The 25207-nt window shown below is 35.9% G+C and overlaps 1 protein-coding gene across 1 annotated transcript in view; it reads left to right on the forward strand.

Annotated features, from left to right (window-relative positions):
* The window catches only part of Dcc (DCC netrin 1 receptor), a 1030120-nt gene that overhangs the window by 849519 nt on the left and 155394 nt on the right, over nt 1-25207 (forward strand). The window contains exons 13-14 of the mRNA XM_075968336.1: nt 1909-2050; nt 15561-15671. Of these exons, the coding sequence (XP_075824451.1) occupies nt 1909-2050; nt 15561-15671 (253 nt within the window). The remainder of the gene's footprint in view (nt 1-1908; nt 2051-15560; nt 15672-25207) is intronic.

Genomic DNA, 25207 nt, shown 5'->3' on the forward strand with positions numbered 1-25207 from the left:
ATAAAGTGACCACACTACTTTTCTACTTTTCCCGCCTCATCCTTCCTGTCTTCCTGAGACTTTCATGTTTTATACTCAGATTCCCTGGTTTTCAAGTCTCTTTCACTGGCATCTTTTCCCCCAGGACATATTCTCAACAGTCTTCTGATTAAGGGGACACAAATAACTATCTCTGAAGTCATGCACATGGGAAAAACTCATACGCTTCACCTGCAGGAACATGTGTTACTATACCTGACTAGCCTTATACGTTTCTTTCACTTATTTATGTTATGACACAGAGAGCTACACTGCAATTTCCCAACTAGAATTTTCTCGGTTTTGTCATGTTGTTTTATAACTTTAAGTATTTTTGAGAATGCTGATGTCATTCTTTTTCTGGACCTATTTTATATGACCTGACTCCTCCACTCTTCATTCTGGAAACATTGGTACCCAGTTATCTCTGAGGAGGAAATAATGCAACTACTGTTTTAATGCGATACTTTTAAATTTGTTTTATTAAGCATTTCATGGTTCTTTTAAAGATAATCCCATATTCTTCCACTTTTTCAGGGATAGACTTTTATTGGAAAGCTGAGAAACTTTTTTTATGTACTATTTTTCTTTTATTTTCCTTTTTTTCTTTTGCTATTTTTCAATCTCCTACCCTATTGTCTTTCTATCCTCTCAATTTACCATTGAGATTTTGGAGGAGGCTATAGTTATATAAGCAATAGTTTCTTATTCTTTCTCTCCAACTCACTACAGTCTTTCCCCCTTCTTAATTTTTACTGCCATATTTTTCAGGCTTAGTTACTATCTTGGTTTCCATGTGTTTTCATTACGCTCAGGATCCAGCATTTTCTCTTAGATTTTTGGTGTCCAATTTTATATATTCCAGGGCTATTTTATGTGTAATATTATTGTTTCTTTCAGGTCAACTTATTGTGTACTTCTTCCTTCTATTGAGTATGTGTGCATGCATGTGTCAAAGGCTTTCTTTGATATCAAGTCATATAAACTTATCAGTTTATACTAAAATGTCTCTCTAGATGTTAACTTGCAAAGGGCAAACTCTTGTCCCTGGGTGGGACTTGTCATCTTATGGCTTCACTGTTGGGAACTCAGGTTGCATCCTTTCGTCTAGTTCAAAGTTCTAAATTTTCTGTCATGAACGGTTATTTGATTTTGTACCTCCGTAACTTAAGTCCCCATAGGAACTGGATGAGAAAAGAAAATATAGATGCTTCACATCTTGAACCTGATAACCCCTTCCATTTCTGCTCACTGGTGTGCCTCTTATCTGAATCTGTGGCCTTTGTGTTCAAGGACTGTGAGCACTGAACTCTCAGCTAGTCCAGCCAGTGAGTCAGACGGTTTCTCTCTCAATGGAAGAAGCTGCAGTTTAATTCATATTCAAGCTTTCTAAGACATCTCCCTTTCCAGCAACACGACTTAATACCAAGTTCAGGTTGTACCGGAAACAAAGAAACCCAGAATTAGATGATTATTAAATGGAAATTAGCTTGGTTTTCATTAACATATTTTTTGAAAAAATGGCCTTAGACTTAGTTTTCTCCTTTGCCTCCAATTTGCTCCCACTTGTTGCTGTCTCATCTGCGGTATCCAAGCCCTGTCTTTCTGTGGATGTTGCTATTTAGAATCCGCTATTATCATTTTAATGATGCTGACAAGGGAGACATGATATTGAATGTAATCAGTCACATAGATTGTGGGCATTTTTATTAAAATAAAACATTTATGAATGCTGTCAGAATTTAGGAAAGGATTTAATTAGGAGGCCATGTCTTGCAAACTTGCTTCTGTGTTTAATTCACACTTGTGATTGGGTGGCTTCTCTGATCTGCTCAGTTATCCTTCTCTCTTCAATATCTTAATTTCTATATATATTTTTTTATTTTACAGAGTATCAAAGTAAGCTGGCTTCCTCCCCCATCAGGAACACAAAATGGATTTATTACTGGTTATAAAATTCGACACAGAAAGACCACCCGCCGGGGTGAGATGGAAACACTGGAACCAAATAACCTCTGGTACCTGTTCACAGGTCAGTGTTCACACAGTGCAGTCTGGCAAGCTTTTGATGAATTAAATGCTTTAGGAATAAAGTATCCTCTCACTTCAAAGGAACATCGACTTTTTTCCTGGCAGGTGACATTTATTGGCCTGAGCAAGAATAGCCTTAATATTTTTTACTTTAGATGCCCTGTAATGCTTTCACCACCCATTCTTCCCTTGTGTCATCATTTTTAATAAGTGCATCACAGAATTTTTTCCTACACTACCCTCTCAGAATTGCTGATTCAGTATGTCTTATTGCCTACTAACTTTTAACTTTCTAGTTAACAATTTTTATTAAAAAAAATCTATTGTTTTGGCTAAAGTCAAAAACACCAAGGATAACCTTTGCTGGAGAGGCTGTGGAGGAAGGGGTACCCTCATCCATTGCTGGTGGGAATGCAATCTTGTGCAATCACTGTGGAAGTCAGTGTTTCGGTCTCAGGAAATTCGGGATCAACCTACCCCTGGACCCAGCAATACCACTCTTGGGAATATACCCAAGAGATGCTCTATCATATGACAAAAGCATTTGTTCAACTATGTTCATAGCAGTATTATTTGTAATAGCCAGAGCCTGGAAACAACCTAGATGCCCTTCAATGGAAGAATGGATGAAGAAAGTATGGAATATATACACACTAGAGTACTACGCTGCGGTAAAAAAACAATGACTTCTCGAATTTTGCATACAAATGGATGGAAATAGAAAACACTATCCTGAGTGAGGTATCCCAGACCCAAAAAGATGAACATGGGATGTACTCACTCATAATTGGTTTCTAGCCATAAATAGGGGTCACGGAGTCTACAATAGGTGAACCTAAAGAAGCTAAGTAAGAAGAACCTTCATCTGGTCATGGATGGAGATAGAGACAGAGACCCACACTGGAGCACTGGACTGAGCTCTCAAGGTCCCAATGAGGAGCAGAAGGAGGGAGAACATGAGCAAAGAAGTCGGGACCACGAAGGGTGCACTCACCCACTCACCCACTGAGACAATGGAGCTGATCTACTGGGAGCTCACCAAGGCCAGCTGGACTGTTACCGAAAAAGCATGGGATAAAACTGGACTCTCTGAACATGGCGAACAATGAGGGCTGATGAGACGCCAAGGACAATGGCACGGGGTTTTGATCCTACTTAATGTGCTGGCTTGGTGGGAGCCTAGCCAGTTTGGATGTTCACCTTCCTAGATATGGACGGAGGGGCGAGGACCTAGGACTTACCACAGGGCAGGGAACCCTGACTGCTCATTGGACTGGAGAGGGAGGGGGAGAGGAGTGGGGGGAAGTGGAGAGGGGTGGGAGGAGGGGGAGAAGAGTGGGAGGAGGGGGAGAAGAGTGGGAGGAGGGGGAGGGAAATGGGAGGCTGGGAGGAGGTGGAAATTTTTTTTTTATTCTCCTTTTATCAATAAAAAGAAAAAGAAAAAAAATCTAGTGAACCGAAGTCACTTTGTATTTTACTCACTGTGATTCCCCCTTACCACAAATGTCAAGATAAAGTGGAAAATGAGGTTAGTATTTATGAAAACTGGATCCAATTTTCATAGAGAATTTCTATTTTCTAAAGTGAAAAACAGTATATTTTTCTTAGTGGTTTGGAAAATTAGTATATGTTAATCTAAATTTCTAGTAAAGACACAGAGAAATGTCTTCTAACATCATCCCTGTGAAGTTGTGTGCATTCACACAAGAATGAGTGCACAAGTAAAGAGAGGGAGGGATAGGGAGATACTTAAAAATTTTGGTGACATGTGACTGGGCTGGGTGGCCATAACTTTGGGACAAATACAGAGCTTGCAACATTGATGGGATGACTCTGGGAGGTCATACAAAATGACTCTATCCTACAAGCAGGAGTTTGATAAAGAGTGTGCAGCTTTCCTTGTCTGTCATTGGCTAAGTAGTCGACTACTACACAGCTCAAGACAAATTCCTGCAAACCAGAGATTTTGGTGAGTGCTCATCAGAGGTCTCTTCTTGTCCATCAAGACTGTATGTGATGGTGGCATCAAGACTAAGAGTTTTATAGACCTAGGTGTTGTTTGAGCCATACCTGTGGCCTTGAGCACAAATCATAGCATAACTGTACATTACAGTTACTCAAGATAGATACTGAGCAGATTAGGGATGGCACACATATAGCTTACTTTTCTCAATGCTATGAGAAAATGTCTGACAAAAACGAGTCGCTCAGAATCTCGGCTGCTTCAGCGCGCGCCCAGAGAGACTGCTCAGAATCTCAACTTCTTCTGCGCGAGCCCAGAGAGACCACCGCAGCGGCCCGGGGTGCAAGAGACTCCGATTTGGGGCCGGTTCTCGGCAAAGCCCCACGGGGCAGGCGCCAATTGTACCCGCGCAAAATAAATGCAATGCAGATATCAAAGAATATTTACCACTTTAATGATAAACTTACAGAACCAAAGTTCCAACGTAGTACAGGTAGGGAGAAAAAGAGAGCGAGCCACTTCCGCGCGCGCCCATTTATTGGCAGGCATTTGCCCGAGGCAAACCCCGCCCCCAAAAGGGGTAGTCTTAACCCTACAACTTAAGAAATGACTTCTTTGGATTCATTGTTAAAGAGTAGAGTGCAGTGGTTCCCAACAAGTGGGTTGTGACACCAGAGGGGTCATATATTGCATATTTACATTATAATTAATAACATTGGCAAAATTGCTACGCACTGTGCTCCTGTGTCTGTGCTCTGTGTGCTAGAACCCATTCCGTGAGCTTTGGGCAAGGGAGCTGGAGGTTAAAATACACAGACACACACAGACAGAGAGGCAGCTTCACAGGTCATCCTTGCATTCCGCAAGAATGCCCCCTTTATTTTGTTCAGGGGCAGATTATTTGGAGATAGCCACGCACCAGCCAAACCCACCAGAAACCACTCTCCTGCCATCAGGAACTCCTGAAGGTCTCGTGCTCAGAGCAGCTGTAGGCACTCAGATCAGGGGAGTACAAGAAATTCAGAATCTGGGGTCTCACTGCTCCCAACAAAAATTGCAGTTATGAAGTATCAATGAAAAAACTTGTAGTGGGGGTCAGAACAACATGAGGAACTGTGGTAAAGGGTGACAGCATTAGCAAGGTGAGAAACCACTAGTATTGTACATCTTATCAAAGGAGGCTTAGTGAGGAGGCTCACACTGTGCCCACAGTCAGAAGGAAAGAAAGAACCATAGCCTGGAATTCCACTCACTTTCTGTTCTTGTCTGGGGCCCAAGTTCTTGCAAAGGAACAGCCCACACTCATGGTGGCACTGCCTTCCTGTATGGCATTTTTCTCAGAGACATTCCCAGAGGTGTGTCTTCTGAATGATTCCAATTCCAGTCACATTAATACTCAATGAGCATTAATTATCCGAAGTCATCTCTGGGTTCAGTAGATAAAATGCTTGGTTTCTAAGTATTAGAATTCAAGATTAGATAAGAAGAACTCACATGAAAACCACACCAGGTAAGGAGACATGCCACCTGGGCATGGGAGAGTAGGCATAACCCAGCTCTCTGGGACTCAATGACCAGCCATCATAGTCAATTAATGAGTTCTAGATTAAGGTTCTCTTTGTTACTTAGCTTTTCTGGTGTCATGGACTAGGCTCGTAATCTTTTGCTTTACAGCTGGTATCTACTTAAAAGTGAGTACATACCATGCTCATCTTTCTGGGTCTACATTACCTCATTCGTGATGTTTATTTTATCTAGTCCCTTCCATTTGTATGCAAATTTTAAAAATAGGTCCATATCTATTTCCATGCATACAACTCATGTCCAAATGGATTAAAGACCTCAATATAAATCTGACCACACTGAACATGATAGAAAAGACAGTGGGAAGTAGCCTTCAAAGCATGGGCACAGGAAACCACTTCCTAAATATAACACCAGGAGCATAGACACTGGGAACAGCAGTAAATAAATGGGACCTCTTGAAACTGAGACACTTCTGTACAGTCAATAAGACAAAAAGGCAGTCTTCTAAATGGGAAAAGATCTTAACCAATCTCACATCAGACAAAGGACTTATATCTAAGATATATAAAGAACTCAAGAAATACCAAATAACCTAATTTTTAGAATGGGGTACAGATCTAAACAGAAAATTCTCAACAGAAGTGTCTCAAATGGCCAAAAGATACCTAAGGAAATATTCAACATCCTTAGCCCTCAGGGAATAGCAAATAAAAACAATGCTGAGATACCATATTACACCAGAGTGGCTTAAAATCGCCAACGATCGTTTATCCTGGAGAGGATGCGGAGTAAAGGGAACACTCCTCCATTGCTAGTGGAAACACAAACTTGTACATCCACTTTGAAAATTAGTGTAGCAGTTTATCAGAAAGATTGGAATCAACCTACATCAAGACTGAGCAATACCACCCTTGGGCATATACTTAAAGGATGTTCAATCATACTACAAGGACAGTTGTTCAACTATGTTCATAGCAGTACTATGTGTAATAGCCAGAACCTGGAAACAACCTAGATGCTCCTCAAATGAAGAATGGATAAAGAAAATGTGGTACATTTGCACAATGGAGTACCACTCATAAGTAAAAAAAAATTTCAATTTCTAATAATTGAAAATAAATTTAGTTCCTTTGTCAAATCTTCAAACTGTTAAATGTTTAAACAATTGTTTAAAAAAGGCCCAAAGTCTCTTCTAAGACACAAAGCAATCTATCCATGAACAAATAAGAGAACAAATTATGTTTTGCAAGCTAATACCATGGACTTTTAACATCACTACCATATATATTATTTACTCATTTATTGTTTGTTTTGTATTTTATCACTTAGAATATAATATTCACTTAAATAATAAATCAAGCAATGTTTGTCCTCTGTCTTGTTGATTACAAAGGTGCCAGTGAGACATTAGCATCCTCTATTCTCTGTGTATTTGTGTATGTGTGTGTGTTAGAATTAACATGTCTCTCTTTGACCATTGTACTTAATAGTTAATATGGAAAAATGAAATAACATATTGTGTTTTAAGGAAGCATGATTGAACCCTATAAATTTATTCATGTCACACAGAGAAGGTAACAACCAAACTCTTAAGCTTCATGGAGAGCATCTGGAACTCTTGGAGACATCATCTGGTCTCCACTGTTTTTGGGTAGTCCTGCATATCCAAATCCTCCACAAGCTAAAACCATAATGACTCCCATGTTTCAGTCCTATTCCTAAGCCTCAGCTCTCCTAGGCATTTAACTCACGTCTCTGGCATAAGCACAACCCAAGTTTCCACTGCAATGCCTTTCACTTTCACAGCTTAATGCGATAGGACTTCGTCCACAGCTCAAGCTTACTTCCAGAGAATCTAAGCCTGCTACACATTGCCTCAGCAACTTTCTAGTATCCTGATTTTAACCTCCGTGTTATATTCACCGTCTCTTTCGTTTTGCACGCCTGGAAAGCCAGCAGTACATAGAGTGCATCAGCCACAAGCTACAGAGATATGCTGAATGCCTTCTGCCAAGATATAGTAGCTTTGGTTTTCTTTGACAACTGAACTCTCTAAGGTGGTTGCTTTGATCAAGGAATTCCGTTAGCATAATTTTCAATTCACACTCTATTTCATCTAACCTGCACTTTTATAGCATGGAATCCCTGATGAGTTGCCTTAAGGAGACCTTTACTATTTTGCCAGTGCACAAGAGAAGGTTTCTTTTTGGTGGCATCAATTTCTTTAACAATTACTGATTATATTTCCAACCAGGCTTCTAGCCTGCACGGTATACTCTTAATATAGCAAACTATTTAGTCCATTACCTTTACATTTGACCTCGCTTTATTTTTTCAGAACATGGACAGAATACAGTCAGATTGTTGGCAGAATATAGCATCAAAGACATTTAGCACAGTTCCCAGTAGAATCTTTGTTCCCCTCAGGAACCTTCCAAGCACTGTCTGCCTTTCTAGCAGCAGAAACGCCCATTGGAGAGAGTGATAATTCCACACTCTTTCCAGAATTGCTTTGCTTACAGTATTCAAGAGCTTTCCTATTCTTCAGCTTTAAGCTCTTCTACATCCCTCCCACAAACCAATTCCAGTGCCCATATACCACATGATCATCTTTGTCAGATCATTTTCTAACTAATAGAAACCAATTTCCTATATTGGTTCCTTTCTCATTGCTGGGTCGAAAGACTTGACAAAAGTAATTTAAGAAAATAAGAGTTTATTTTGGCTCATATTTTCAATGTATAGCCTATCATAAAGGGGAAATTGTGGCAGCAGAAACATGAGGTACTGATCACAGTGTGCTCACAGTCAGGAAGCTGAGACACTTGAATGCTAATGTTCAGCTTATTCAACCTGAGACTCGGGCCATGGGAAGGCGGCACCTATACTGTTGGGTGGGGGTGGCCTTTGTACTTCTGTTAAACTTTCCTGGAATTGCTGTGAAGATTTTCACAAAGGAAGGGCTCCCAAGTGTCCCTAAATTAAGTGTCACTGACAATGGAAGATAAACTCTTACAGCACAGCACATGATCATGAGATTAGAGGCAATGAAGGCAAGTAAGGAAGGCAGTAGAGTCATTGATTTTCCATATAAATCTGCATGTGTCTCATGAATAAATTGTCTCTGATGGGAGGAAATTAATCACTTAATTTTTCTTTCCTCTGTTCAGATCCAGTAAATGATTTTTTTTAAAATTGCCATGCATGTATATGTGTGCCTGCATGCGTACACACATAGACATGCAGAAATTATTATTTGCCTAATTCTAAGCCTATAATAATTGACTTTAGAATAGCATAGTTTGTTCCAATGGGAATTTTGTCTGAACAAAATTGTGAGAACTGTGAGAATGTTTCCAGGAGAGATTATAGAATATAACATTGCCGATTTTAAAACTGAACACAATTCTAAGTGGGTGCTGTTGAATTTAAAAGCCAGCTATGACATTCCAACACACTCTTTGTAAAGCTTTTAAAAAGCCAAGCTTTCTTTTTTTCAGAAAAAAATTAGTCAAGCTGTGATGTATTTTCTTCAACCACAAAGAAATAATATGAAATATAAAAGTAATTGATGTTAAATTAAAGCCCATGTGCTTATTAGAGCACTTAAAATGATGCCATTACTTTGAGGAAAAAAATCAGTTTTTAAAATTTTTGTAGAAAATATTTTAATATTTATAAGAATTAATATAAGGCATAAATACAAGTAAAGATATTTTATTTCAAGTCTTTTTTAATAGAGTATAGATTTTTGGGTCCTTGACACTTTCTTGTCATTCAATTCTTCCGAACATTAAAACATTATAAACATGAAATAAAGTTTGTTTATGGAATAAAAGATGAACATAAAACAGAGAAAGGACTGGAAATTAATTCAAAGCATGATTAATTGGTAAAACATGATAAAAAGTTCATATTTGTTTACAAATACAGAAACAGAACTTAAATTAGTGATTTTTTTTGATTAAAGTAGTAATACCAATAAGAGGCAGTGCTGTATTTAGGAAACACAAGAGTAATATAAATTCCATATACTGTTTTAGGATATAACATACAAGAATATTATTGGAAAATAATGTGTGTATATGTTATGTTCACATACAAATAAGCATATAAGCATTGTGTGTATACATTTTAAAATAGAGATACAATACAGGTCTAGTTCTCCATATATTAGACTTGCCTAAAGGTATAATCCTACTTTTGGAAAACTTTAAAGAAATATCATCTTCCTTAGAGTATTACTTAAATTGAAAAGAGTGTTTAAAATTACAAATAACTTTAAAGTAGATCTTTATAAATCAGACAGTCATATCATAGAATAATTTGTATTTAATGAAAGCCATATGGAATATCAAATACAAATCACATACTAATGTTTTAAGTATTATTTAGGTGTATTGTGCTCACCTTAAATCCAGAATGATTTTACTCTGAGCTCTTTAACTAATTATGTCCATAACAACCTATTTGCAACTGTGGTTTGATGCTAATATTCCTTCTATATACAAACTTGGGAAACACTATTTATACCATTACAGATCCATGGTATTTCTCCCCTTAAGCTCAATTGTCTTAAATTGCATCCTCAAATAAAATTTACTCATTGAGAAATAAATAATTCATTCCTACATTTTTATTTCTGTGAAATCCGTAAGATAATATGGGTGTCTAACCAGCATGGAGTAGCCCATTACTCACCAGCTTATTGTTCCACTATTATTCCAGATATGAATTAGTTAGCTTATTACTGGGAATGGCTAATCACTGTCCGATTGACTCTTTAATGGTTTACAGGAACCTATATTCAAAAATGTAACTTGCATTTCTTCCATTGTGGCAGAAATAAGTTAAATACATCTGGGAATATAACTATAATATGCTCCAAAAGATTTGTAGCTGCACTTGATATTAACCTCAAAAATGTCATGCATCCTTCCTTTTGATTTGAACTGGCGCCATAACAGAAATTAGTAAATCAAATTTGGCACAGCTTATGCTTTTCTCTGCCCTGCCTCATGACTGTACTCAGGAACACCTGCTACATTTCTAGACAATTTGGCCATGGTTTCAAAATCCTTAAGGAGCCAGAAAGTACTGAACACTTGAAGATTTGCTGTGATTTCGGCTTTCCCCCATAATGTATCTGGGAACTGATATTCTTTATAGTTAGTAAGTGGAGTCATTGATTTTCAATACAAATCCACAGCGTTATAAAATGTACAGGATTTGACTGTACATTGACTTGTTTTCAATGCCTGGAACATGTATGGATGTATTGATTTAGATATGAGAAAATTGGAAATGTTTTAATGTTTCCCTTTTGTGTGGTATAATTGAAGGGCAGAAATGCAACTTTTAATTTTTTACACAGCTCTGTTCATCAGACAGGTATTTCGTTGTGTTTGGCGTGTATTTTTTACTATGATAATGGGACATCTGCAATAAGCAAGTCATTCACATTTCTAAGGATTTTAAATTGTAGGCATCATATTGTTGGGAGAACCCATATCAACTAAGTTTTAAAATGATGTTTTTTTTTCCTCATGATCTTCAGGATAAGTTGTTTGGAATTGAATTGAAGAATGTTCTCATACTTCATGGCCAAAACAAAATAAAGACAATGATAATTGTGTATTCATATTTTATGGACTAAAAACTGGAAACAGCATTGTAATCTTATAACAAGGCTAGCATGAGGGAAACCATGCTGCTGTGAGTGATATACCATCTTTACCGTATGATATATGAAATTAGAAATAGAAGAGAGCTATTACAGAAGTTAATGATTCTGAGTTGGCAGAGTAACAACAAGCAGAATAATCTGTTTTAATGATAGCATTTTATGACTAAAGATAGATAGTACTTTAGAACAGTTTTATACTTAAATGTATTTGGATTCATATACAAACACACTGACATGGCAGACAGAGACTGTGTTTTAGGGTCCCACCAAATATTATAGAACTCACATGATACATGACATGTAAAGCCTTTCTTTCTTAGTAGAGATAACCATTATATAAGAGGTCAACTGCCAATTGAGGGGATAACACCTACTACACTCCTGATGTTCTGTCTCCTAGGTTTGTTCCAATTATAGACTCCATGATGTCATCTTTGGTGTGCTTTTGTGTGTCTCACTCCATTATATGGTTCTATGAATGATCAATGCTACTAAAAATGATTATTTGCCGTTCGTTAGAAAAACAACAACCACTTAAGAAATTTTGTTTACAAATGGTGTCGGCATAACTGGATATCAACAGGTAGGAGAATGAAAATAGATACATATCTATACCCATGCATAAATTTCAAGTCCATATGGATTAAAGACCTTAATATAAATCCAACCACACTGAACCTGATAGAAGAGAAAGTGGGTAGTAATCTTTAGTGCGTGGGCACAGGAGACCACTTCCTAAATATAACTCCAGTAGCACAGACACTGAGAGCAACAGTAAATTAATGGGACCTCCTAAAACTGAGAAGCTTCTGTAAAGCAAAGAACACAGTCAATAAGACAAAAAAAGGAGCCTATTGAATGGGAAGAGATTTTCACCAACCCCACATAAGACAAATATATAAAGAACTCAAGAAATTAGACATCAAAATTCTAAATAACCCAATTAAAAATGGGGTACAGAACTAAACAGAAAATTCTCAACAGAAGAGTCCCAAATGGCCAAAGATACTTAAGGAAATGTTGATCATCCTTAGCTATCAGGGAAATGAAAATCAAAATAACTCTTACACCTATCAGAATGAATAAGATCAAAAACATCAATGATGGCTTATGCTGGAGAGAATGTGAAGTACGGGGAATGCTTTCCTTTCATCTTAGTTAACTAAAGAAATAAATACATTTATATATTAATATTATATTAACATTATAAAGTACAATATTAAAATATGTTTAAGTAGGCCTATCTAGATGATTTGACTGAGAGATATCCCAAAGTTTATACCTATCATAGAAAAGCGTGGCAAAAGTCACAACAAAAGCCATGAGTCCCTATGTATGTGTGTATGTATTCTTCTGCTTATACACATACATATACATGCAGCTATGTATGCATGTATGTGCACAAACACTGTGAAGACCAGAGTGAACTGTGGGTGATGTTCCTCTTGTACCACATATCTTGCTTTATCAAACAGTGTCTGTCACTGGCTTAGAATTCTTCAAAGAAGGTGATGTGGCTGGTCATTTCATCCCACATACTACCAGAGAGATAGGTATAGAGTGGTGGGTGTGTCGCCAAACAGCTATATGTTGTTGTTTTACTTAAAATTAATGACTCAGATAGATTTTGAACTTAAAATATGTAAAACAAAAATAGATATGTGATTAAAAGAAATACAGTCTCCCAACTCAAAGCCAAGTGAATGGAAAAAAAAGAATTCAGCTGTTCAAGGGTAACTTCATTCATAGTCTTCATTCATAGTATAAAATGCCATTGCAGTCAAGGTTAAACCAGATAAGGAGAAAACATGTAGAATTATGTACCTTATTTTAACTTGATCATTATCCCTTAAGAGCCTGTTTCTTTTCTAATGAAATTCAGAAAGGGTTGGATGCAAATGGGAGCATAGATGATGAGGAACTTGAAGAAGGAGAGGAAGGGGAAGCTGTATATTATTTGAGAAAACAACTTTTTCAATAAAAGGAAGACAATAAAATCAAAATGTTAATAAACTCTGAAAAACATGGAAGAGGCTGTTTTTCCTGCAGTATCAAATGTGTGGGCATGATTTAATTCTACTTGTAAAAATGAGTAAGTAGTCCATCTTTTTCATGTGCCAAAACAAGAAAGATACATTTCTCAAAGAATGGCCTGAGGTCATTTTAATCCTGCCTGAGCCTCTCAAGCAGAAGTTAAGAACCAAAGATAGAATGTCTGCTTCAGAGAAATCCATGGCTTGATCTTCAGAGCTTTTCTGATGTGTTTGTTAACTAGTACTCATAGCGTCAGACTGCATATGGACTGGAGCACCACAAGATGTGTCTTGGAACATGTGATTAGTGTTTCAGTCACTGGAGGCCAAAGCCCAGCCCTGCTGGCAGAGAAAGTTGTTGGTCACAGATGGCCTTTGAGAACAGTTGTGGAGCAGATGATTGAAACTATTGCTTATTCATTTTGTGTGAAATGGTGTCTAAATGTCTAAGAAAAATGGAAGAGCATGTTCTTGATGAATTTCTACTCTGGATCACACAAATCCACTGCAGAAGTTACTATCTCTGTCCATGATTGGGTAAACATGTCTTCTTGGAGCGCTTTCCGTACTCATGCTAAAATTTCTTCAGAGACATCTGTCATGCCTATTTTAAACAATCAATAATGGTGCTATGGCTAGCAAGCTGAAATGAGTATAAGCCTTCTATACTCAACAACATGTATATATACAACAAAAGACTCATGTTCACAAATGTCTTTTTGCACCCTTGATGGTGTTCTCTAGAGAACAATTTATCTACCAAATATTTGTGCAAGTTAATTTAGCAAATAGTTTTCTCCGATATGGGTAACATACATGTAAAACTTCAATGTAACAATTCTTAAACATCATCTTATTGGCTCTATTCCCTGTGAGTACAGATTTAGAAACAACATTGCTACAAGGTACTCATAATTTTGGTGAAAATATATCAGTATGAATTTGTCACATGATATAAGCATCATCCCACCCCTCACTGATTTATTTCACTTATTTTATTTTTGATAACAAATAGTGATACTGTTTCAAACTGTTGGAGCAAAAAATAGAAAAGAGTTGTAATATCTGTAAGAGCTTCACAACTAATTGAGATCTAAAGAATTAGCGATTTACATTGACTTATCAATGTCTTAGAAATAATGAATGGTTCTTTAAAGAATATTGACATGTAGGAACTAGAGAAAATACTGAGTTTCACTTAGAATATATTTTATGCATCTCTACTATAACAAAAAGAGATTGCACATACTGAGTGCTTTATAAATAATGGTAGGTGATTTGGCTCATCAATCTGAAGGCTGAGGGCATAGTACCAGTAGGTGGTGAGAGTCACCCATGAAGGACTATGGAAAAGCAAGCAAATGTACAAAAGAAAAATCCGGCCAGACTCATTCTTTGTATCAGGAGCTCATTCTTAATAATCTCCTTGCCACAACAACATTAATTCATGGTTGATGGCAAATGTTTTGGGATTTAACCACATTGTCGTGGTCTCTTCTAAATGTAAAAATGACTATGAAAGTTCAACATGAGTTTTAGAGGAAACAATCAAATCACAGCAACAAGAATTATTTGCTTTTTAGCAATTTGTCAGGTTTTTAATTGCCTTTGAGACTTGGGGGAAAAGAAAAGGTTTTCAGATTAGAAACGTAAACCCATAAAACTGATAATCTATGAGGCCTCTCTGCTACATCTGTAATCTCTGTTATTTCTAAAATAATCTCTGTAGATAATATAATACACCCAAATATTTTTATTATAGTCACCTCAGTTCTCTCTACTGTGGGATGTGGCAAAGTAAAATATTCTGAAAGGGTGATTTCAAAATATAAAATCTGTGCTTATTTTCTCCTGAAATTTAGTTACTTTAGATTCTTCTTCCTTGGCCCAATGTAAACATCATCACTGACCTTGAATGGATGATGGAAACATAAATTTTTAAGCTGACTGTTCTTGATTTATAGGCAGGGCTCCTCAGAACAGTGAGGAAAATGATTCTTGCTATTTTTGATTATTTCTTCATCATTCATATTTTATATTCTGAATATACCCTAAGGCTATTTTCAATGATACATTTTTATAAACTGGAAAAGTACACAAGAATTTATAATTTATGAAATATAATTTCAGTTCCTGCTATGTTATTTCTCCTCCTATAACCAAATAACAATGCTTACCAAAACAATCACAATATTTAAAACATGCCAATTATTGTCATAAATTTTCTAAAGCTGTGGAAACCCAGCTGGAAACTCTTATTGTTCAGTAACATTTCTTTTTCTTGTGAAAAATTCTTTCATAGGATTGGAGAAAGGGAGTCAGTACAGTTTCCAAGTGGCGGCCATGACCGTCAATGGCACTGGACCACCTTCCAACTGGTACACAGCGGAGACCCCAGAGAATGACCTAGATGGTAAGACCTGAGTTTCTAGTTCTTAGCTACTTCAGCATATTGGTCATGTAGGAATGCTAATATACTCCATTTCTAAGAGTGTTTGTTTTACCTCTGTCTTCAGATGTACAACTAAAGAAAATAGTTTTGTGAAGAGTCTTCTTAAGGCTTATATACAGTTTAGTTACATTGATTGTGCATTCATTCCTGTGCTCGTGCTTTTGCATAATTGGAATAGTTTTCTGCTCTACAGTATTTTGAACTATTGACCTAACTTCTTTCTCCACAAGAACTGCTTCATTTTCTGACAGTAATCACAATATATATCAATCTTCTCTGAATTCTTAAGAATGCTTCTTCAAAATGCATGTATTTTTGATTTGCTTCTAATAGCATTCATATTTGATACTATTTGTTGTGCTAAAAAGAAAAACTATATAATTTGTTTAATTGAGAGTTATCTTGATACTTTATTAGTTAAGACATTAGGGTTCATACAAAATGTGTATAACAATAAATTAAATAGAAGCAGAGTCATAAGAATAATAAGATGAGACGTTCTTATTGATATGAAAGCATCATGGTTGAATGGAAAATTAAGAAAACTGAGTAAAGAGAAATAAAAAAACAAAGTTCAAGTTATAAAGTACATAGATGCTACATATAATATGAATTAAAATAAAAAGTAAATAAGTAATGAAAATAAGAGTGAAAAGTAAAACAAAATCTGTGTACTTAAAGTTAGGTGTTCAAAACTAAAACAAAAAAAAAACAGAATTAAAATTGAAGCCCATTTATGTGTTGAAAATTTGATCATACAAGACTTCTTAGTAAATAAAGAGCAGTGATAAACTCTTAAATTAGGAAATGATATCCTCTGAGGAAAAATAAATGATAAAGAAGTGTGCATCTCTTCCCCTCTCCCTCTTCTTATGTTTTTCTTCTCTGAGCCATCAACATTCCTTTTCTATTTTTCCCAATAGACTCAAATATTTGCACCTATATCCTTGAACACTTTTTTATCCTTGTTTCCCTCCATACTTTTCATCTTATCTTTGTAAAATTAGTCATTGTTATTCATGCGTGTACAGATTTGATCTAACAAACACAATTGTGATATCAATAAAACAATGAGCAGATGATGTTTCCACAATGGTGATGCTCACTTCCAAGTGGAACTATAGCTATTGTATTCTTTCTTTCCTCTCTCATTATCTTGACTAAATACCCAGCAAGAAGCAACTTAAAGGAGAAAGGACCTGTTCTGCCTTTGTCATCTCTTGAAGAAAGGATGGCTCAAGAGCAGGTGCAGAAGAGCTAGTCACATTGTAATACACTCAGGCCGCAGAGAGTGAGCAGGATGACACAGGGCCCACCCATTTAACTCAGTTTCTCCAGCAAAGCTCTAAGACCTGCAGCTTCTTGCCAAACAGCTGAGAATCAGATGTTCAGACAAATGAGCTTTTGGTTGTCATTTCACTTATAGACCAACACATCCATTCAAAGAGCAGTTTATAAAATCCTGTTTTATGAAAAGTATAGCGTGCTGTTCTAAGGAGCAGACACTGAGAAAGACTTTTTTTTTCCCTTCACGTTCCAAGTGTAACAGAGATGTAAAAGGCCAAATTGTAGAAAATGATCTTTATTATAGAGCAAACCAGTTTGAATTTTATTAGTACCATATAGGCCAAAAGAGAATAGATGAATAAATGAGGAAAGAAAGTTTGACATTAAAACTCACTCTTGAGGGATGAAATGTTGATGACTTAGTAGCATCGTAGCCTATGGGAGGCTAATACAGGAAGAGCATGGATAGTTTGAGGCTAGCCTCGTCTACAGTTGCAGACCAGTAATTGAAGATAACACACACAATAATAAACCTAGTACTTGAAGTCTAATGATAATTTGTTATAAAATTGGAATTAGTAACAGTATAAGGGGCAGAGAGTAATAAATGCAGGCTTTACTTTAGCATAGGCAGCATGCTATTACAACACTGAATTTTTAAACTTGCAACTGAAACACATGATTAAGTTTGTATACAAATTGTTTCTAATTCTGACAAGATCGATTTTTGACCAGATTTCAAACATGTTGAATCTTTTAAGTATTAATGTTCCCTTAAAATCAGTAATTATTTTATACTAAACATATTGCTAATTTTTAAAAAAGTATTATAATTATAATTCCATCTTAGAAAGATTGCACAAAAGCATAAAAATTTGCTCCATGCCACCAACATAGATTTAGCCAATACTAGAGGTTTATACAAAATAACTATATTAAAATATTTGCTTGATATATATAACTGACACAAAGTCCATTTTTTTCACAAGGTTCATATATCATTAATATATCAGAGAATAGTTCATAAGAATATATGTGTACAAAGTAGTTCTTTTTCTTTCAAGCAAAATAATAAAGTCTCTGCTAACAAGGAGTACACATTTGACTCAGCTGGAGAGGGGTAGTGATAAATACTTTTAAAAAGCAGGGCTATATGATGGCTAACCATTAAGAGTGCATGCTGCCCTTCTAGGGATTCTATGTCCCAGCCCTCACACTGGGATCTTCACAATCACCTGCAATTCCAGCTGCCAGGGGCATCCGATACCTCTGGCATTAGTGGGGATGTACATTCAGGGACACACATCCGTTTGCATACACAGGCACATAGACACATCACTTAAAATAATAGAGGTTTTCTTAGAAAGAAATTATAGAGAGACTAGAAATGACTACAGAGTATCACTTTGTATGGAAGGAAATCTCCCCAATTAGGTACACCGTAGTCCAGGCTATAAGAAAATGAGGGGGCAACCACAAGAGTACAACAGACGACAGTCTTCTGCCACAAGAGGAGCCCTCATGCCCAAAAACTGGAGCTCCACTAGCCAAGACATCAATAAAATTGGGCTTACGAGTGCTATCACCTGTTAGGTTTAAATAATTATATGCCATTAACATGCTTAATTTTTCTATCTTACTTCAGGAAGAATGTTCGGATTGTGTGTGTGTGTGTGTGTGTGTGTTGTTGTTGTTGTTGTTGTTGTTGTTCTTTTTTAATACTCTTACCCAATTTCATGAAGTAGATAATATTAGCTTTAGTTCAGAGAAATGTAACAACCTAAAATCATTCACTAAATTGATCAGGTCAGCTAAGAACCCATAGCTAGAACTCAAAGTCTGCTTCTCTGAATTCATGCCCAGTGCTCAGTGCAAAGACTCCACTGACCCCACAGCTGTGGATGTAGGTAGAAATTTATGAAACAGATCTGCAGTGATTCAAGGCAAATGATTCTAAGAAGTGAGATCATATCACTTACCCAAACCTAGAGGCTATATCTCTTACTAGAAGGAGTTCAAATAAATGGAGCAGAGGTGCAGGGGATCCTATAAAATACCTGCAGTGGAAAGGACTCTGCATTTGACTCATGTGCTCTTTCTCTGACTCTGAGTGAATCAAATTCCAAGTGAACCCAATGTAGAAAAGCACAGCTTTCTTATTGAAACACAACCTTCCCTCAATTATATGCTTTTTTTCATACTTGTGCCTCCTCTGTGTGAACAACTTCCTATCTCTCTTATAGTCAATAATCAGGTTGCAGTTCTCATGAGTGGAGCCATATGAAATGCTTATACTTAGTGAGCTTTTCCACATTCTACTTCTAAGTTGGTCCCTCTTCTCAATGAGGTATTCCTCCTTGCATTTTCCTTATTTCGCTATTGATACAAGGATTAGGAATGTAATTAAGAACCTCTAGTGTGTTGAGCCGTGAGGAACGCAAGCAAGAAATCGGTGAGAATGGCTCTACTGATGTATACAAAATGGCCACACAGATTGGAAACTGTTTCTTTATATAAAGTAGTGCTAGAAACAGTCATTTTAGGAAAAAGGTGCTTTGACAAGTATGATTAAACAGAAAAGCTCTCCGATATTCTTTAAAAATCATTCCTTTAGTATATTGCCGCAACCATTGCTGGTTCACAAAATTTTATACTCATTTATGTGAGTGTTGCTGTTTGGTAAGAAATATTTATTTTTGTTTTCTTTGTCTGAGAGTTTGCCAACATGTATGGTGTATTTGTGTGCAGCATGTGTATGCTTGATGCCCGTGGGCACCATGAGAAGGCATTGGGTGCCCAGGGAAAAAGAGTTCCCAATGGGCTGTGATTCCATGTCAGTGATGGGAAGAAAAGGAGTCCTCTGGACAGTGATGAAGTTCTCTTAATCACTTAGACACCTCTAGCTCTGTAGATGCTACTCTTTCACCCATTCTTTACCTAACACCGTTCAGTCTTGCATAATTTTCATTCTTCTATAAATTCATCCTGATGGTAATTTATGAAACAACTTTTTTCCCTTTTCACAATACACATTACTAAATTGAATACAAAGAGTAAATACAAAAAGATGTTAGTGGAACGGGTTCTTCTTGACCCAGTGATGTTACAGAATATGATACCAGATTGTTTGAAACATAATGGACACTAACAGATTTCAGAAAATTTAGTTATTTTAAAATGACAAGATTTACTTTCTCTATGAAACAATGTCATTTACTGTAAGATATTAGTAGGGTTGTTCTCATTTGATTGTCCATCGTGATTTTTATTAAGTTCAAAATAGAATCAAACTAATTTTGATTTTCTTTTAACTATACTGTTGAACTAACTCGGTTTGGGAAATAACCAGGCTAGATAAAAGATAAAACAATTGTATTTTATTTATTATAAGGGGAAAACTTATGGCCACAAACCCATTTTTCTCCAGGTCCCACAAAGCCACACCCTAACTTTTTCCCACCTCTTAAAGATAATTGGTTGACTAAACTTCCCCATCACCTCCCCTTTGTCTAAATAAGAGCAATCCAAACCCAATATAAAACTATATACAATAGGAACAGATATCAAGTATAACATTACAACCAACATAAACAATATTAAGCAAGGAACACAAGATAAATGTTTTATTAAACATTTTATCCAAGGAGTCTAAGTCTTGCGTCAGAAATAGGCTTGGCTAAATCATAAGAGGAAGATAACTACAACTATCTAATCTTCAACCGCATCGAATGCCAGAGAAGGGAGATAATATATATTACTTGAGTCAAGCAGTATATGACAGAGATAATTGGCCACCTGAGCAATCCTCCAAAGCCTCATTTGCAATGCTGAAGCAACCAGCTTTGGCTAAGGCCTAGTGTAACTGACAGAGGCAGGAAATATTTCAGAATCGTCTTACCCTGTCTTGACAAGGTTTGGCAGTCCTTTTATTTAATTTTTTTTCGTCCTGCAGATGGATACCATGTACTTTGTCAGTGGTTGAGGCATGGGCAGTTACTTGCCCAAAAATCAATTGTACCAAGAGGAAAACAAACTTCAAACTTCAAGTAGAGTGTCTTCGGTGTTCAACTCATGAAAATGACATTCATGCAAGCTTTCAGACTTATATTTGGAAGCTTTGAGGAGAAATCATTTCTGAGTTAGGAAAAAAATATAGATTTTTCTGTCTTCCCTAAATTATGGATAAGGGGCAGACAATCATTCTAAAAGAACATTTAAAATGGAAAGTATTGTTTTTACATAATGAAAGAAATCTGTAATGGAAGAGGCCTGGGATATTAGCACTCTTGGCATATATCTCCATTCTCGAGTCTCCTAGAGAGCTCCAGACAGATGTGTTCGTGACCATGGTTCTGATCCTTGAGTCCTTTAGCAGAGGCAGTGCTGATTCAGCTGCCTCTTTTATCATTCTTGAACTCTGGAACTTCTCTTTCTTTCTCTAATTGGCTTAACCTGTGTGAAAGCAAATAGGAAGTTGAAGAGCTACTAGAATCCTCATGGATTGTCCTCTTAATTAGAACATTTTGTTAAATTAATTACAAGTCCAAACTTTATTGTTTGTCGATGGTTCTGTTGAAATCACTTTGCTATTACTGGCAGCTGGGACATTTTGAAATATTTGTTTTGTGCTACCAATTTTCAGCTTAAAAGAATCCAAGATAATTAGAATTCACCAAAGTTCTTTGTTAACAGAGGTTTCTATCCATCCAGGTTCCACATTGGTTTAGTCCCCAATAATCACACAGAGGTCTACATTAATTAAAAACTGATTGACCTAGTAGATCTGGCTTCTTATTAACTCTTATAACTTATATTAGCCCATAATACTTGTCTGTGTTAGTCATGTGGCTTGGTACCTTTTCTGGCAAGGCAGTCAGATCTTGCTTGCTCTCTTTCTGGCTTCCTTTGTGTGTGGATGTCCACTGTAGACTGACTTTTCCCAGAATTCTCCTGTTCTCCTTGTTTTGCCTCTACTTCCTGCCTCGCTACTGGCCAATCATCATTCATTTAAAATAAAAGTGACAGGGCACAGACCATTGTGCCACAGCAGTTCTTACGTAAATGCCTTACATAAAGAAATAAATAATTGTATATGAAGGTCAGGAGGTATTATTCAAGAAACCAAGCCTGGAGATCAGTTTATCCTTCCCTTATAAAGGATAGAATCAGGTGGTCGTCACCATACATCATCAATAATGATGTGATATAAAAGCAAACATTTCCCATGAAGTGGAGTAGCTTGGCTAGCAAAATATCAGCAGTTCAGAAACTCCTAAAGTATGGCAATGATGAAGCAAAAAGTGGCATCTGGGAACTACTCTAGCTTCCTGCCCTCAGGAAATAGGCAACTATCCCCTTAATCGTGAAGATGAATTCATTGGATATTCATTTCATTGAAGATATCTGTAACAAGGCAACTCTGTGTTTTGGAAAGAGCATAGTATGTGACATGATCTGAGTGCATCGATAAAGAAGGAACAGAAGTTCAAGCTTAGTTTCAGAAGTACGATAAGAGTTATATTGATGAGTCTACCTTCTAAGTGGAGACACTGGATAGTTACATAAGAATTACTTCATAAAATAAAAGATCCCTTAGAAGAATTACTAGGCAAGATAATGTGATTTTTAATAAACAAAAAAATTGGAGAAAACAAAGAATGGTAGAAATGTATGAATTATGATATGTTGTAGCCAGGTCACTCCTCAAATAGCTGAGCATGAATCCCTTAAAAACCCATCATTTTCATGTCAGAAGATATAGGCATGTGTAATGTAGGGTTCTGAGATGGACAGATTATCATCAACAATCATGAACTCTTTTTAGGGCTATCATAAATTGGATGTCAAGTTTTAAGGTCATATAAACCAATGTGTGAATGGTGTTACTAAACTAATAATCCACACTAATGTGATACACAATATGTTTGTAAATAAAAAATATACATATAAATAGTTCATTGCTCCAAGTAAAATAAATGTATGTTGACTCACAAAAGAAATTTTTAGGACCTGATAAACATACTAGCAGGTTTGATGTTTTCTTTACTGTATTAAAAATACTTATTGATATCCTATCTATAAAACTGATTTTCATTTTTTGCCAAGCTATATTTGCTTATTATTAGTTTAGTTAAAAAAATTAAAGCATGTGCCAGATAAGTGTAAACACATCTAAGTAAATAATTATAGGTTAGTATAAGGAGTAGGGTTTACAACCACAGCAAAAGCATATTTTCTCCTGGAAAATTACCTTAACATTCATGTTGTATTTGATGGGTGAAGAAATAGGCAAATAATATGTCAAGAAATGAAATTATTTTCATGGCCTTTTGGTAGGAATCATCTATGATAGTGAGCTGATTTTTGACAAGTAAGTTTAGAAAAATCTATTCTCAGCTGCTGTTATAGTACAATTTAAGATCTGAGACTCTTACTATAATTCAAGTGGAGTTCATTTTGTAAAAGGATTGGAGTAGGCAAAGGCAAAACTAATTTTTCTAAGAAATTGAAAGTCTGCTTCAGCTCTTAGCTAAGTGGCTGTTCAGAATTCCAGAGCAAAAGTCTATAAAGGAAAACAGAGATTATTTCAAGTTGGAAAAATGTTCAAAATTCCAGGTAGCCAGGTCTTGTGTCTTGTTCTTAGACAGTAAACTTTTATTTGTTCATAGAATATTTGATGTCCTTTTGTCCTGCTGTGGTGAAATGATCAATTATTCTGTAATACACACCACTCTCTCACACACACACACACACACACACACACACATAATGGCAATGGATTCTTGTTCATTAAGTTTTAACCCTACTCTAATTATTGTGTAACCCTACTCTAATTATTGTGTAATCATGAAAGTGTAATTCATTTATGCAATACTTAAGTGTAGTCATATAAAAGGGTGCATCTCTCAACAGTCAGTTTTAATATATTAAACTTTAGCCTTTGGCTATAGTTTGTTTGGAGAGAATAACAAAATATTCCCACTGTTTCTTATGACACGTTTGTTTGTTTGTTTGTGATGATAAAGTCTTGTTTGCTATAAAAAAGAAGGGATATTCACCTCTGATACAACTGGGGAAATATTTTCAAATTTGCTAAAGAGTGCATCATGTACTTATAGAATATTATTTAATATTAGCAAAAATTGTAAAACAGTCATTGATGTTTGTAAAAATTCATGTTAATAAGAATATAGGCAGCCTTTAAAATGTTTATTGTTTTGGTAAGAAACTAAGAGCAGGTATTATTCTCAATTATGATCTAAATTCTAAAGAGGCTGGCAAAGGTAACTACTATTTCAGGTATTAAAATGCTGAGTATAAACGGAGACTACTCCTTCCTTTCTCATCCACCCAGACCCAAATAATCACACAAAACTATATTAATTACAACACTGCTTAGCAAACAGCTTAAGCTTATTCCTACCTAGTTCTTATATCTTAAATTAACCCATTACAATTATTTTATATATTATCATGAGTCTCATCTTGCTTCTTGGGCGGCTATATGGCATCTGCCTGACTCCACATTCTTTCTCCCTGCATTCAGTTCAGCTTTCTTGCCTACTTTCTGTTCTGTCTCAGGCCAAAGCATCTTCCTTATTAACCAATGATAATAAAAGATATTCATAGCATACAGAAGAAAACCCCATATCAGTAGAGATTTCAGTTGGAAAAATGAAACAATCTTTTAAAAACATGACATATCATTTCTAAAAGTATTACTATTTTTAGGAAAATAATGATTGGATATTTGGAAAGTCCAAGTAAATACATTAAAACCTTTGGAAATAATTAGAAAATTTTATAAGCTAGTAGGTATCTTATATATAAATACAAATGCTACTTTCCCCTTAAGTAGCAATGATAGCATTTACTAATTACATTCAATATTAAAAAGAAGGAAGCAAAAATAAAGCTAATATAATATATGATATTTAGCTAAATTTAACAAGAAATGGATGAATATGTTCAAAGAAAACATTATAGTTTTATAAAAATATAAAATGAGATATGAGAAAACAGAAAATGTACATATATACATAACACATACAAAAACCCGCACAGAGATTATTCATTCCCAGATGACTATGTTAGTACTGTGTAAATATTCATTCTTATCAAATCAATGATTAATTAAATGCAATTTCAGTCATAGTCAACTTTATGTGAAAAATAAATGTAAAAGAGCTACTAATGCCTCAAACTTTTGA

Source organism: Microtus pennsylvanicus, chromosome 4 (genome assembly GCF_037038515.1).
Source record: "Microtus pennsylvanicus isolate mMicPen1 chromosome 4, mMicPen1.hap1, whole genome shotgun sequence".
NCBI classification, from domain to species: Eukaryota; Metazoa; Chordata; class Mammalia; order Rodentia; family Cricetidae; genus Microtus; species Microtus pennsylvanicus.